This window comes from Gopherus flavomarginatus, chromosome 21 (genome assembly GCF_025201925.1).
Source record: "Gopherus flavomarginatus isolate rGopFla2 chromosome 21, rGopFla2.mat.asm, whole genome shotgun sequence".
Lineage (NCBI taxonomy): Eukaryota > Metazoa > Chordata > Testudines > Testudinidae > Gopherus > Gopherus flavomarginatus.
The window spans coordinates 10,104,254-10,119,179 of NC_066637.1; the positions used below are offsets into that span (position 1 = coordinate 10,104,254).

Here is a 14,926-nt window from a genome sequence, read left to right on the forward strand (position 1 = left end):
ATAACCAAGTTTCATACCAGGAGTCTTCAATTGTGTTAGTTACTGAACAGAAAGTTTAGTTCAGATTAAGTTATTAAAGTTATTTTAGTTCAAACTATGTTATTGAGTTAAGCTAAAATCTTTTTACCCAATACTACTATCTTGCCCTTCTTTGAGTGATTTGAAAAGCCTGACAACTTCCTGGAGAGGGAGGCAGAATACCCATTTTATGGATCTGGAAAATGGGTACAGAGAGCTTAGTGATTTGCCCACTGTCACTGGCTGGAGTCAGCGTCTCAGCTGGGAACAGAAGTTGGGCACCCAGCTCCCTTATAATTTGTTTGCAACATTCCCCCCACCCCCACCCCCAAAAAAAAATAATGTTCAATTAAGTATCTTCTATTTGTAGGAGCAGATCATTCTCCCACGTTGTCAACCGTGTGTGCTCTCAGGTGCCTAATAAGGTCCGAATGATGCTCGGCCATCATTTACAGAAGTCTTACCATGTATGGATTCTCTGATGTCTCTAAACGTCTGTGCCATGATTGAAGCTTCTCCCACATTGAGTACATAAATAGCATTTCTCCTCACTGAGTGATCTCTGGCGGATAAGGCACAAGCCCTAACTGCAGTTTTTGCCACATCTAGTACATAAATAAGGTTTCCCTTCCAAGGGGATTCTCTTGTGGTGAATAAAGCATGAGCAATCACTGAAGCTTTCCCCACTTCCACAGCATTTATAAGGTCTCTTGCCTAGGTTTATTCTCCAGTGGATACTGATGTGTGAGCTCAGAATGAAACTTTCCCCATAGTCATTACAGTCCTAGGGCTTTTCAGCCATCCAGATCCTCCAATGCTGGACAGCTTTTTTTTGAAAGCCAGGCACACTAAAATGGACTAAAAGTCGTCCTGCTCTAGAAGAGACCCACTTAACTGGGATGCAGTGTTGTTGTGCCCTTTTCAATAGCTGTCACTTTCCACTGCAGAGGTGGCACGAAGTGGCAGCTGTTTAATGTTTCACAGCAATTAAAATATTTACAAATATATTTACAAGTTAATAACGTATGTATGCATGCATATATGTAAAACAAATACATAAGTGTGGAGAGAGGCATGGACCTTTACATTTAATTGTCAGTCTAGGAGATTTGATATCCAGAGTCCCCACCCACCTCCCAGACATGTGGATTCCAAAGCTCTCTTTTCTAGAAGTGAGTAAAATAATCAAAAACTAGATTGACAATGGTTTGACCAAAGCACAGCGCAGGCAAGCTTTGTTTTAAATTCTTCTGTTCTGCCAATGCATTTCTGCCTAAGCTTGGAATACCTCTAATATTCCAGTACAGGGAGCCTCACAAGCAGATTACTAATCATTCCAAATTCTGTAACATGGACTACTACAAGAGACCAAAAAGATTTTCTATCTACATTTTAAGCCAGGACCTTCAGCAATGAAAAGCCAGTGCATTAACCCACTGCACCTCCACGCCCACACAACAGCTGTTCTTAACACACTCTAGGAGGTCTTGATCCTATGACACTGAAAGTTAGACTGCCCTAAAGTTTATCTTTATGCAGGGTCCCTGCTGTTATTGCACTAGTAATCAAGTATTAGTAAATTCCACGTCCTGCCTGTTGAAAGCAAAACTATTACGGTAATTGATCTCTCACACTTGTCAAGTATGAGATGTGCTGTTGGGAAATAAATTAGTAAACAAAGTGCCAACTTTTGCATAGGCAAGAAAGACTTCAAACAGAAACAGCTTAAAACCACAAAGAATTTAACATTAATTACCATATATACTCGTTCATTAGCCCGTTCGTTTATAAGCCGACTCTCCCCAAGATGGATACGTAAAAATAGCAGAAACTGTACGACCCTTTCATATGCCGACCCTGTATTTCAGGGGTTGGCAAACTTTGGCTCCTGGCCCGTTAGGGTAAGCCGCTAGTGGGCCTGGACATTTTGTTTACCTGGAGCGTTCACAGGCACGGAGCCCTCAGCTCGCAGTGGCCACAGTTTGCTGTTCCCAGCCACTTCCCGCAGCTCCCATTGGTTAGGAACAGCAAACCGCGGCCACAGGGAGCTGAGGGGCTCCATGCCTGTGAACGCTCCAGGTAAACAAAATGACAAAATATTAGATATTCAATTCAATGATTCCATAGAGTTTAAAATCATCAAATTTTGGTGTAGATCCGTTTATAAGCCGACCCCTGCTCTTTGATGCGTCACTTTTTTACCAGAAATATTCATCCTACGAACAAGTATGTATGGTACTTTTCAGATTTTTCACCCCACTTTACAAGAGAATAAATCACTCAACTGGTCCAGGAGTTGATCATACTCAAATCCACACTATCACCAACTTATGCAATTTATACCAATTTCATCTGCTTCTATAAAAATTAAGTTTAATGTTCCACAGAGACAACATGTCATTTGAAAATTCGACAAGCTTCCCATCATTAGTTTCCATGGTTTTCTTTTGGAGTGTGTGTCTGTTTTGCTCCAACAGTGTTACTATAGCACACTTATGATTTTACAGAGAAGCAGGACAAAAATAGTGAAGCCTCTAAGCTAGATCTTTTGACAGGAGAGACAAGGATAAATTCCACTTATGGTGAAAGAGAAAACTGCAGTTATTCATGGTATTCAGCATTCCAAAATTCTTTACCCTGAACACAGAGATTGTTATTCAAAATGATGGCTGCAATCAGAAATGAGAATATCTCCACAAAAAACTTCCACGTGGAATTTCGTTGTCTGAAAAATCTAACTGACAACGGTCATAGTTAAATTCCTACGTTAGCACTGAATGTGGAAAAATCAAACTCTGAAAGAATTTAAGTGAAATCCTGCAGCGACTAAATTAGCTGGCACACTGAAGAATCCACCGTAAGTGTAAGTTATTCCTATTATTGCCCTGAAAGAAAAAATAAAAGCTGATAGTACCAGTATTCACTGCTAATAAGTAAATGTTAAGTGTCAGTATAGTGCCTTTCATTGAAGGATCTAAAAGAGCTCTATAAAGACTGGTATGCGTTTGATTTTTTTTTTTTAAATCTGAGAGGGAAACTGCAGTGCAGACATATTAAGAGATTTGTCTAGTATCAAAAAACAAGACAGTGGCAGAGTGGGTACTAGGTTCCGGGTCTCCAGTCTCATTGTTATAGTCACAGTTGCTATAAATATTGCTTCCCTGAAGACTGGTTATAAGGCTGGCAGCAGAGTTCTAGTAACAAGCTATACAAAAGGAGGAGTAAGCAGGGCCCACAACGGGGTTATGGGCATTTGTATCTCTTTCATTTCCCTCAAAGAACAAACTTGTTTTATACATTGCCACTAGCCTAGGACAGGCTTCTTGATGTTCATTAATACCATCCTGGTACGCCATTTCAAGATGCATCAAAATTATATTCAAAGCTACTAGAGGAGGTTAACTTTACAAAATTGCAGCCTATTTGGGGCAGGGACTGTGTTTAACCGTGTACACTGCCCAGTGAAACAGCATCCTGACCACAATATCGAACAACAACTGCAATAGCTACCAGGTATCTTCCCCATACCAACCAGAAAATGATGTCTAAATTCCACCTAATGAGCAAGGAGAATTGCATGTTTACATTGCAACTGAACGCCTGTAACTGGAAAGGTGATAAAATACTGCACACCAGTCAGGCTAGAATATAGAACTGGGACTCATTTGGAGCAGAAAGCTCAAAAGAAACACTGCAACACAGCATAGCTTTGCTGCCTACCCTGGCCACTGAAACAGTGGGCCTTATTAACGGGGAAGCCTCCCCCCCGCAAAAAAAAAAGAACATAACACATTTTGGGGGCAGCTCAGACACCTAGAAAAAGAGACTTTGCTAGGTTAACTTGAAAATTATTTATGCTGTGACCCAGTGGCAAACTTCAGGCACACATGCCAAGACTGGTATTTGAAGTTTATCCCATGGGCAACCGAACAAGTCAGCAGAGGGGGGAAGCTGACATGGTCTAGTGCAGTGCAGATAGTCTCAAGTTTTCAATATCATGAACCAGCTTGCTGCCTTTCTGAACTGTGTCCAGGAGATCTCAGGGACTGGCACTGAGAAACACTGGTCTAGTACACGTTAATCTACCCTCACTGGGAGGTTATGCATTTAGAAAGATGATAAAAGTGAAGAGGGTCATGAAAGAGCACTATGGGTAGGAGTAGCAATGAAGAATAAAGCCTTGTCTACAGCAGGAAATTGACTGGCATCGCTACTGTGGAGTAAAAAGAACAGGAGTACTTGTGGCACCTTAGAGACTAACAAATTTATTTGAGCAGACTAACAGACAAACTAACTATAGACTAACACGGCTGCAACTCTGAATAATGTGGAGTAAGTTATTCTACAATAGCTATTTCAGAAAAGTTCCCCTATAGACACGCTATTCAGGAATAATCCCTCTGCTCACAAACCAGATTAAATTTTTCCTAAAGAAAAAACACTTATTCCAGAACAGAACATCCACAGGCAGAGCTATTCTGAATACTTATTGTAGAATAACTTATTTCACAATAGCTCTGCCAGTCACTTTCCTCACATCAATCCAACCTAAGAACTTAGGTTAGGTACCTCACATTCTAGATCAGTGTTTCTCAAATGTGGAGCCAGGGGCTTTTCTTGTGGCCGCCACTTTCTGAGCTCTGACTAGAGAGGAGGCTTGGGGGAGAGAGAAGCAGCAGCCACTCCCCCTTGCTCCTGGATGTGCTGCCTTGGTGTTGGGGCCATGAGCAGAGATTGGGCCCTGCTCCCCTCTGGAGACATCTGGGGCACAACGCTGAAGGAGCAGGCAGCCTGTGAGTTCCCCACCTTCCTAGGGACAGTGGGACTCAGGCTTCGGGTTTCAGCCCTGAGGTGGCAGGACAGCAGGCTCCAGTCAGAGAGCTTTGGGCTCTGTTCCTGGGCCCCATGCCCAGGCTGCAGGGCTTCAGGCTCCAGCTCCTGATGACCTCTCCCACCCGCCCAGCCACCCACCCCCACGTCACCCCAGGTATTTCGTTTAAAATAAAGACTTGAATTCATGCCCAACCAGAATTTGGGGAAATGTAGGGGACTTGAGACCAAGAGAGTTAGCATGTGTTTTATCCCCTTTCTGCAATGACCTCTACTGGAGAGCACATACTGTCCCAGCTAAAACCAACAGGGTACAAATTCAAGCACATAGTGCTGTACGCGATAGCCAAGAAATGGGAAGGCAAGTGCACAACTACAGTCCACGAAAACACATTTTTAAGGGTTCTTTACCTCCAGGCCGGTAGACAACATCATCCTCTGTGATGAAGGACGTTATTTCACCACTGTCGGTTCTCTCATAGCGAGATTTCTTCTTTGGCGGCTTCTTTTTATTTTTCTTGGTGGACTCCTCTGTAGTTGCACTGTTGTTGTCATTGTCCTCATCTTCGCTGTGGTCACTTTCAGCGTAATTCTTGGCACCTCCTTCCAAAGTGCAGCTCCGACGAGGACGGGAGTTTTCGCTCTCTCTCACTTTCTCTCTCTTGTCTCGCTCCCTGTCCCGGTCCCGGTCCCTGTCCTTCTCTTTGTCTTTGTCCTTCTCTTTGTCAGCTGTCATGATTCGCCACGTGCCTTCTTCTGTCCTCTCACGGCTGGGCCTCCGTGAAAGGTAGACAGTAAGCCTGGGCTTCAGTCTTCTGAATTTCTCACTCAATTCCAGGAAAAATTCGACCACTCCAACAACCCCAGCGTATTAAAGAAGCTCTTGAAAGGAAAAAAAAAAAAAAAAAGAGAGAGGAAACATTAATACTCAGAAATCCCTCACAATCCCTCCAGTTCTGAAAATCAAAAAGGAACCTACAAAAATATTTAAGTTTGCATGAGATAAAACTGCAAAATACGTGAAGCCCTTTAAAGTAGCTGTTTGATAAGTGAATCGCTAGCTTCAAACACCTTGCAGATAGTTTACACAGCAGCTTTCATCCCCAAAAGATCCTCAAAGCTCCTTACAAACTAGGTACAAAGATAATTTAATCCACCACTGAAATATAGCTACCTTTGGAGTAGAACATGGTAGGTGTGAGAGCATGCAGAGTTTTAGGTCAGAAATGGAACTATACGATTTAGGAAGGGAAAATGTAATTACCAGTATTTGAATCTGACCAAGGTATAAGATTTCCAGCCCCTATTCTCACAAGTACCAGGGAATTTTTAACTAAAGATCATGATTTCCATTTTACATCTCAAACGAGTAACAGTACCTTCAGCAGCACAATATCCAACAGAGCTGACACAATAAAGAATACCACATCCACTCAACCACAATTCCTGCCCTTACTGCAGTTCCCAAGTATCGGTTGGGAAGTCTTCCCTTCACATGTTGAACTAGCCTGACCACACTGAGCTTGCAAGATCCAGCAGGCTCACACAATAAGGTGGCAACATGCCCAAAGCTGCTCCCGCAGGCACCACAGGTAGCATACAGCTTTCGCTTTGTTTGGTTGTTTTTCCAATAATGGACTTTGTAGAGGATGAATAGCAGTACCTCCTCTTCATCAATTACTTTTCTTCTTTAACAAAAAAATAAGCATACCTATCTTGTCCCTTTCATTATTGTAAGCAGTACTAGGGTACAGACTGTGCATTTAGCTTTTTTTTTTTAATGCAAGGTTGGATTGGGCAAGTATACTTATTTCAACAGCATTTACAAGTGAATAGTATGTGATAGCTCAGAGCTATGAGCCAGGATCCTCAAACTGCAAACCAGCCCTGGACAGTGAGTGCACAGAATTTCACACCCCTCCACCCAAAAGAAATCTCCCTCTCCTCCCTAAAACCTAGATATCACACCATCACCTAATACCAGTCAATTGGAAGGCTGTAATACAGAACACCACTACATATAGTTAGTCTCCTGTTCTCTCTTCTAGGAACCAAGAAATAATTTACCAGTAAATGCCTTTTCTACCACTCCAGTCCAACAATCTGGACTGACAGGTTGTGTGTTACATCTCTGAGTGACAGCCAGCAGCACAAACAACAGTGTTAGAATTTTTGGCAACCTCTCTTCTGGAAAGCCTCTATGAGAATTTGCACCAAATGAGGTATCCACAAAAGCACTTCTTAAAATTGTTCAATAGAAGGAATCTGAACTAGTCACGGTTATGCATATGTCATACAATTTTCCTGAAAATACGCTAACTCAAAGGGAGACATTCCCAAGGAAGAGATTCAAGACAGACAAAAAATTAAAAGATAAACTCTGTATTATCTAATCTGTCAATCCAAGGTTATGGAAAGCAATCCATACCATTTAGATATAAAGTAATCAAGCAAATTAAGACGGTACCATTGCTTTAAGAACTCTGTGACCAATTGCTGCACCTCAAACAAAAGTTACTCAATCTAAAAAGCTTGGAAAGACGTGCAAAGGGTTTGCAAAGACAACCGCACTGCTGCCTTGAATCCTCTTCCATGGAGGAGCTTCTGGATCTCGGTAGTGTCTGTCCACTTTAATATATTCCTATTCCCCCTGAATATCGATCATAGAATATTAGAGTTGGAAGAGACCTCAGGAGGTCATCTAGTTCAATCCCCTGCTCAAAGCAGGACCAGCGCCAACTAAATCAAGGCCAACACCAACTAAATATAAAAAAGTATTATGGTCAAGGGGACTAGATGGTTCTCAGGGATACAGAACTTTTCCCATTTAGGTTGCCCAATTCAAACCCAGATCAGGATGCTAGTAACCAAGAACTTATCTAGTGGTTTCTTGGTGACAAATAACAAAATAGCAAGGTTAAAAGATGGAATAAAGATACTCAAGGCCTGCCTACTACAGAGCTTTCCATCACTATCACTAACAGAGCTGTGACACTGGTGAATCATCATAAGTTTTCCTTGTGCATACATGGCCTTTGAAGCCAGTAATTAAAGGAGACTGTGATCAACTGAGGTGGACAAATACAGTTTCCAAAAAGATATATTCCCTGGTGGATCAGCTGTAGCTTTAAATTATTCCAGCTTGAAAACGCAGCCCATGGTACTAACTGCAACCATGAAATCAGGAGCCTCAAAAGATGCAATGCCCCTTACATCAAGCTTCTGAAACTGCTTAAGATTAAGAAAAGGACATTCAGACTTTTTAAAAGTTTTTTGAGAAATAGAAAAACTGGTTCTGTGCATCTGAAATCTCTTAAAACAGGCTACAATAAATTCTTGTTATTGACTACTACTCCCAGCACTGAAAATACCCAAAAACACAAAAATGCTTTCGCTGGCATGTTCAGGCTGGGGCTTGAATCTGAGGCATTTCCTGAATGAGTCAATCATCCAGGTAAGAAATTATTCCAACTCCTTTAATTCTTAAAGCAGTTACCATCATTCTGCCAACACAAGGTGATATGATGCAAGTCCAAAGAGAAGAGCATAGTAATGAAGATGTCAATTGACCAAAGAAATCAATGATGGCAAGGGTCTACAGCAACACACTGATAAATATCCTCTATGTTGAGAAAGCTTGGATAATTCCTCTGGGTTAACTGCTAAAATAAACTCTTGGTTGATGCCATATAAGATTTATTTTCGGCAACAAACCAATTTAGCCATTTTAAATCCAAACCTGGACAGTTCCTGGGGGCATCTCAGAAACTGTAAAGCCAAAGAATAACCCTCTATCGCACATGAGGATATTGATATGCCGCCTCTTCAGATAAGAGGCAGTGGAGAGTACAGTTTCTGTATGGTGAAACACTGGTGACTATTATAAGAACATAGAGCACAGATCAGAATTTTATTTTCATAGCCTCTCAGGATTCATTAAACCCATCCATCTGCGGTTATCCTTATCCACTGGCTCAAACTGTCGAGGACACAATCAGGGAAGGTAAGTACAGATAGCAAGGGAAAAGAAGGCTATGCAAAAACTTGGTTTTTAGAATTTGGTTACTGTTTCTCTCATTCCTGGGATAGGAGAACACCATCACCATCTCCCTCTCCTCTAAAACCAGAAAGCTATTTTGATTCAAGATTCGGAGCAGAGATGTATCGTAAAAGGAGACAGACTGTTCTATTTTTGGTTTTAGCCAAATGAGGAAGGGAACATCCATGCTAGATATAAATTAGCAAGCAATTACACGACCCACTACCTTACACTGAAAGGTAAGGATACCAAATGGAATCTCATACAGAGACAAGCAAAGCAACATCTTAAAACAAACAGCAAGTCTTGCCACCACTGCAGGGATACCCTAATGTAGAGGTCTGAAGGTGCCTTGGGTGGCTGCTATAGTTTATATAAGGCCTGAGTTCCACGAGATAACCAGAAAGGAGCTATCGCTTCTTCCTGCTGGTTTAATCCTCAAGCCATTCTAACAAGGCATGTGATCAGCACAAGTATACGGCAGTTTCTAATTGGGATGTGGCTAGATCCAATGACCTTTTAAATTCCACCTTCACAATTTGTCAGTAATGTCCTTGCTGACTTCTATAGACAGAGATAACATTTCTTCCCCCAGTGACAAGAGCAGAATCTACTTGCAGGGAAATGCCCCCTAAGACAGACTTAGCTGTAGATAACCTATATATTTTCCCCCGGAGCAGATGGCATGCAATTTTCTATCAGGATTAGCCCCAACTTTTATAAATTACATGCTCAACAGCCAAGTGACTGCAAAGCAGCTTCGTCAGCTTTTCCTTCCTCTATCAGGAGCGGAAGCTCATCTTTCACTTAGAAAAAGTCAGCCTCGTAACCTCTTCAATATTGACACAGTTTATGGCCCTCCGCATTAAGTTACCTTACAGACTCTGCTGGAGGGTGAGAACCTTCCTCTTCATTCAATTGTGAAAAATATCCATTTTGGGGAAATTGTGTTTGACTGACAGGATTTTTAAGCCAGTACCACTGAAGTCCAGCTAATCAGACACCTGCTGCCAAGATCATGCTGATCTGGGAAGGGGAGATAGATGGCAGAAGCAGCCTTAACCAAACCAGGCCAGTTTTTTTCCAACTGCTCAAAATAAAGAACCTAGGTATCAAGCTGCACACATGATCCCGGGTGAGAATGAAAACAGAATTTAAAATCTCACGTAAGGATTCAAGGGCCCATGCCTGACAGCAACAAAAGCTTCTCTTACCAAATTCATCTGTGTTTATATTGTCCGTTTCCTGAAGCATTCAAGTCATCTTCTCACCTTTGACTAAGGCTATGTCTACACTAGCTCTTTTTTCAGCAAAACATCTGTTGGTCAGGGAATGGGGAGGGGGGGAGACACACGCCTGCCCCACCTACGTTTCACTAACAGAAGCACTAGTGTGGACAGAGCTTTGTCAACGTGAGATGCTCTCACACCAGCATAGCTAACTTTTTATTTGCAGAAAACCGTACACCCTTGCCCCATCCCCTGCCCGCCCCTTCTCCGAGGCCCTGCCCCTCGCTCACTTTCACCGGGCTGGGGCAGGGGACTGGGGTGTGAGAGGGGTGAGGGCTTCGGCTGTGAGTCTGGGCTCGAGGGTGGTGCTGGAGATGAGGGGTTTGAAATGCAGGAGAGCGCTCCAGGTTGGGGAAGGGGATTGGGGTGCAGAAGGGGGTGAGGGCTCCAGATGAGGGTGCGGGCTCTAGGGTGGGGCCGGAGTTTGACATGTTGGAGAGCACTCCAGGCTGGGACAGGGGGTTTGGCTGTCGGAGGGGGCTCCAAGCTGAGGCAGGAGTTGGAGTGCGGGACGGGATACAGGCTCCAGGGTGGGGTCAGAAATGAAGGGTTCAGGGTGTGGGAGGGGGCTCAGGCTGGGGCAGTGGTTGGGGCATGGGCGGAGCTTCGGGGCATGGGCTCTGGGCCATCCTTACCTCAGGCAGCTCCCAGGAAGCAGCAGGCTGTTAAAAGTCCGCTTGGCAGCACAGGCAGGCTCCATACCTGGCTCCGCATGACTGCCAGCATCTCCCTCTGGCTCCTGGGTGGAGGGACAGCCATGTGGCTCTGCGTGCTGCCCACACTGCAGATGCCGCCCCCTCAGCTCCCATTGGCCACAGTTCCTGGCCAATGGGAGCTGCTGAACTGGCACTGGGGGCAGGAGCAGTGCACAGAACCCCCTGTGGCCGTCTCTCCGCCAGAGGGAGATGCTGGCAGCTTCCCAGGAGTCACAGGAAGCCTGCCTGCACCACCAACCGAACTTTTAACAGCCATCAGCGGTGCTGACAGGAGTCACTAGGGTCTCTTTTCGACCAGCCGTTGCAGTCAAAAACCGGACACCTGGCAATCCTACATAGACACAGTCTAAGGCAGCTGGGGCGGGAGGGGACCAGGAATAGTCTCAACATTTAAGATTACTGGTTAAATTGAGCCCTAATTGGAAGGTGCAGCTTTATTGGGGGATGCTTATGCCAGAGCCAGGCTTGAACCAAGTGATTTAATGTGACTCACTTTGTAGAAGGACTGGACTCCGAATGAGAGTGAGCAATACACGGAATACAAACCGAACTTGGTCTGGTTGATTGTAAATTACCTTAAGGAACAGGTCAGGCCTGCTTCCCACAGCTGGATTTTCTACTGTTATCACCAATCCAGGAAAAGGCAAAATTATCTACCAAAGAGAGAGAACATGCTGCTGTTCACCTGAGCCAGGTACTATCAGAGGTAACGTACTGGACAGAAGGCACCGAAGAATATCAGCTCTGTATGACACGCAAAAATGGAGGATATGAAACTTCAACAGGACTGCCTATTTAAGGACTACCCACAAGGAAAGACTGCAGGATCAGTGCCACAGTTACATTTTTTCATGTCAGATTAAACTAGAGGAAAATAATAAGTGATATATGTAAGGTACAAGTGTTTTGTTGTATGCACAGGAAAATAAGTCTCTGCATACAGGGCTATTGTTTATGAAATCAGAATGTATTCATATCAGCTTTTTATAGGACACACACATGCTTGGACAATCTTTCACATAAAGCAGAGTTTAGCTCAGTTTGCTTGTCCATCTGTAATCTAGTGCAGGAGCTGCCCATCTACATTTTAAGTATTGTTAAAAGGCACACGATGAAAGCCTCTTATAAGCACTGCTCAACATCGTTCCACAAACAGATCACATTTCCTAGTATTCTCACAGAGAACAATTCACAATTTCAAAAATGTGGAGAGGATTAACTGACATCACCATGAAACAATACATCTGTTTTTATTTCTCCATGAAAAAAATCCACCACATTAGAGTAGTCCTAGAATCACTGGATAGATAGAGAGGGGAAATAGTTATAGGACCTTCAGTTGTGTAGAAGAAATCCAGAAGAGTAAGGTAAGGCAGGAACTACCAGCAAGTACCTAATTAAGATTAAACCATGGTTACCCCAGAGCAAATGCTCTATAAATTAATCCTTTATTACCTGAACAATGATTCAAACAACTTTCAAGGTCCTTGGATATTTTATGCCTTTGCAATAAATGTCAACACATTCTCCCACACACACATGCACCCCTGCCCTCTAAAAACATCTTTTTGGCACAGTTACCACAAAAGAACGACAATTTAAAGATGGAAATGGATATCCCATATGGTGATGGAATCGTCTGGCAGAAGAACTGAAAAAACTAAGAATGAACTTAAAAATCTAATTTCTAGAATAACGTATGTATGTAGATACATGATTACATATACATTGCACATATTTAACAACTTTTTTAAAGAAGTCACAAACACTCCACATTCAGAAGCCATGCTGTGGCCCAATCACACTTTTAACTGAACATACCCCATGCAAACTGCTCAAAACTAATCTGCTTACTTAACATTATTCATCTGCCACAGATGTTGCAATGGGTTAAGCACTTTTAGCATTTTATACATAATTATGCTTGGATGATATCGAATCCATAAAACTAACACCATTACAAAAATATAATGTGCCGTGGTTTTTTGTTCCCTAAAGTAAACTGTGCTAATACATCACGTATATTGCCAAAAACAGTAATTACACAGATGTTTAAAGCTGGATTAGGACAGTAGAAGTAAATACATTGAAAATCTTAGTGGTTTTTGGCAAGCTCTATGGCTTGGATTTGCAGTAATTTTACTCACTGGCAGCTTTACTCCCACTGTACACAACAACCGTCAAAGCAGCTGCTTCTGTCGTCATACAACAGAAAAACTCAGATTACAGCACCACAGGGCAAAGAGTATTAATTCCCCATGATACCAAGTCACTGTCTCATCCACAGGGAATTTCCGAGAAACTAACCGCTCAAAGAACAACAGTATAAGCTAATAGAGAACATCCACATTCCAGCAACTGAGAGGGGTGTACAAAGAAAAAGAAAATAATTGTTTTTGTGTTTAAAAAAAAATTTCAATTCAGGCGACAATGTTTTTACCCTTGCTACAACTGGAACGTAACATTTTGATAGTCATGACACCAGTCTGTGTTTAGACAAATTAGTTATATATACACGATCAGATAATTCCATTTATCCCTGTTCTGCACTGTCACACACAAAGGAAAGCTGAAGAAGGAAACAGGCGTTCCGCTCTGGAATGCTGCTCAGAGCCTGTTTCATTACAGAGTAACCCGTGATATGAATGAATTCCCAGAAGACAGATTGAGATCCTGGTTAATCATGCTCGACACCATACAGCATACCCCAAAGCACACAAAGTCACACTGAAGTTTGCAGAATGTTCCAGAGTTCAGCCTAACTAGCAACTAAGCTTATCCAGAATGCACAATAGGAAAGCATGGGGGAGGACTCTTTCCGACCCCTCAGTGTAATTACATCACAAATTTATGATAAAAAAGCAGCACCAGAGCCTCACCTTTAATCCAACGGAATACACAGCACGCAAACAATAGGAATGGGGGTCAGCATGCCTACTTGAGCCACAGACAAATAAGCTGCTGGAACGCACAAGAGTGCTAAGTCAAGACAAAACTGAGCCTCTCCTTGCAGACAAGATGTAAGTACCTGATGGTAGTAAAACCCCAGTAGCCCAAAACTGAATGTGTCAAGTCTCACCCAACCCCGGTATGTTGTTTTTCAAATGGCTGGGCCCTTTTGGATCAGTATGATTCACTTTAAATGACCTAACATATTATACTATAGCATTTGTTCAACCTCAGTCAGGCAAATGTTGCCCATAAAACCTACTCAATTATAGATACCAGCTGCTTGGAAAATCCCAGAAACTGACCACAACTGTTACATGATGCGTAGCTAAAGAAACGTTATTGCAGCTCACCAATCACATGGCTGTCACCAAAAAAGCAACACAGACTCTTCCCTAACAGTGGTCTTTCAACATCAACAGACTAGCATGAACTTAAAAGATTTTCTTCTTTTGTTGTTGTTTTGTTTTGTTTTGTTTTTTTTAAGTGCAGACAGCCACAGACAGGCTTGCTTGAATGCAGTGGGGATTTAAAAGCAAACTTTGCTAAACTGATATTAGGAAAGGAAGAGACTTTGGGATATCAAAGACTTGAAAGTCTAAAAATACACCCAAACCTTGTTTAACCAAACAAGAGCTTCAGAGTTGTTTACAAATCACACCAGCATTTCAGAAACGAGGAGGAGGTGATAAGAGTCAGGCAAGAGCTATACTAAGAACCCTTTGCCAGTATGGCTGTATTGGTATACTTCATTGGCAAAACACTCCTCATATGGATGCAATTTACACCAACAAAACACAACTTTTGCTGGTATAGCTTTTACCAGCCACAGCACCGCCACCAAGCATCCCAAGGAAAATAAGCTAAGCTGGCAAAAGCACACTTTTGCCAGTAAAACTGCATCTACACTAGGGGCTTCCACTGGCACAGCAGTGTTCATCAGGCATCACTTCTCTTCACACCCCTGACACAGCTATGCCTGCAAAAATTTGTTGTGCAAAACTGGCCTTAGAAAGAGGGAGCAAGAGATAATTATTTTTCATGCAGCCTTCTTTAAAAAGCATTTACTGGGAGCACCAAAAACG

The 14,926-nt window shown here is 42.7% G+C and overlaps 1 protein-coding gene across 5 annotated transcripts in view; it reads right to left on the reverse strand.

The window, feature by feature from the left end:
* The window catches only part of RERE (arginine-glutamic acid dipeptide repeats), a 402,343-nt gene that overhangs the window by 266,279 nt on the left and 121,138 nt on the right, over positions 1-14,926 (reverse strand). For 4 of the 5 annotated variants that reach the window (XM_050931388.1, XM_050931390.1, XM_050931389.1 and 1 more), the window contains exon 2: positions 5,260-5,730. In XM_050931388.1, the coding sequence (XP_050787345.1) occupies positions 5,260-5,584 (325 nt within the window). In that variant the 5' untranslated portion in view covers positions 5,585-5,730. Of the gene's footprint in view, positions 1-5,259; positions 5,731-14,926 lie in introns of those variants that run through there. The other variant, XM_050931391.1, reaches the window with a different exon arrangement.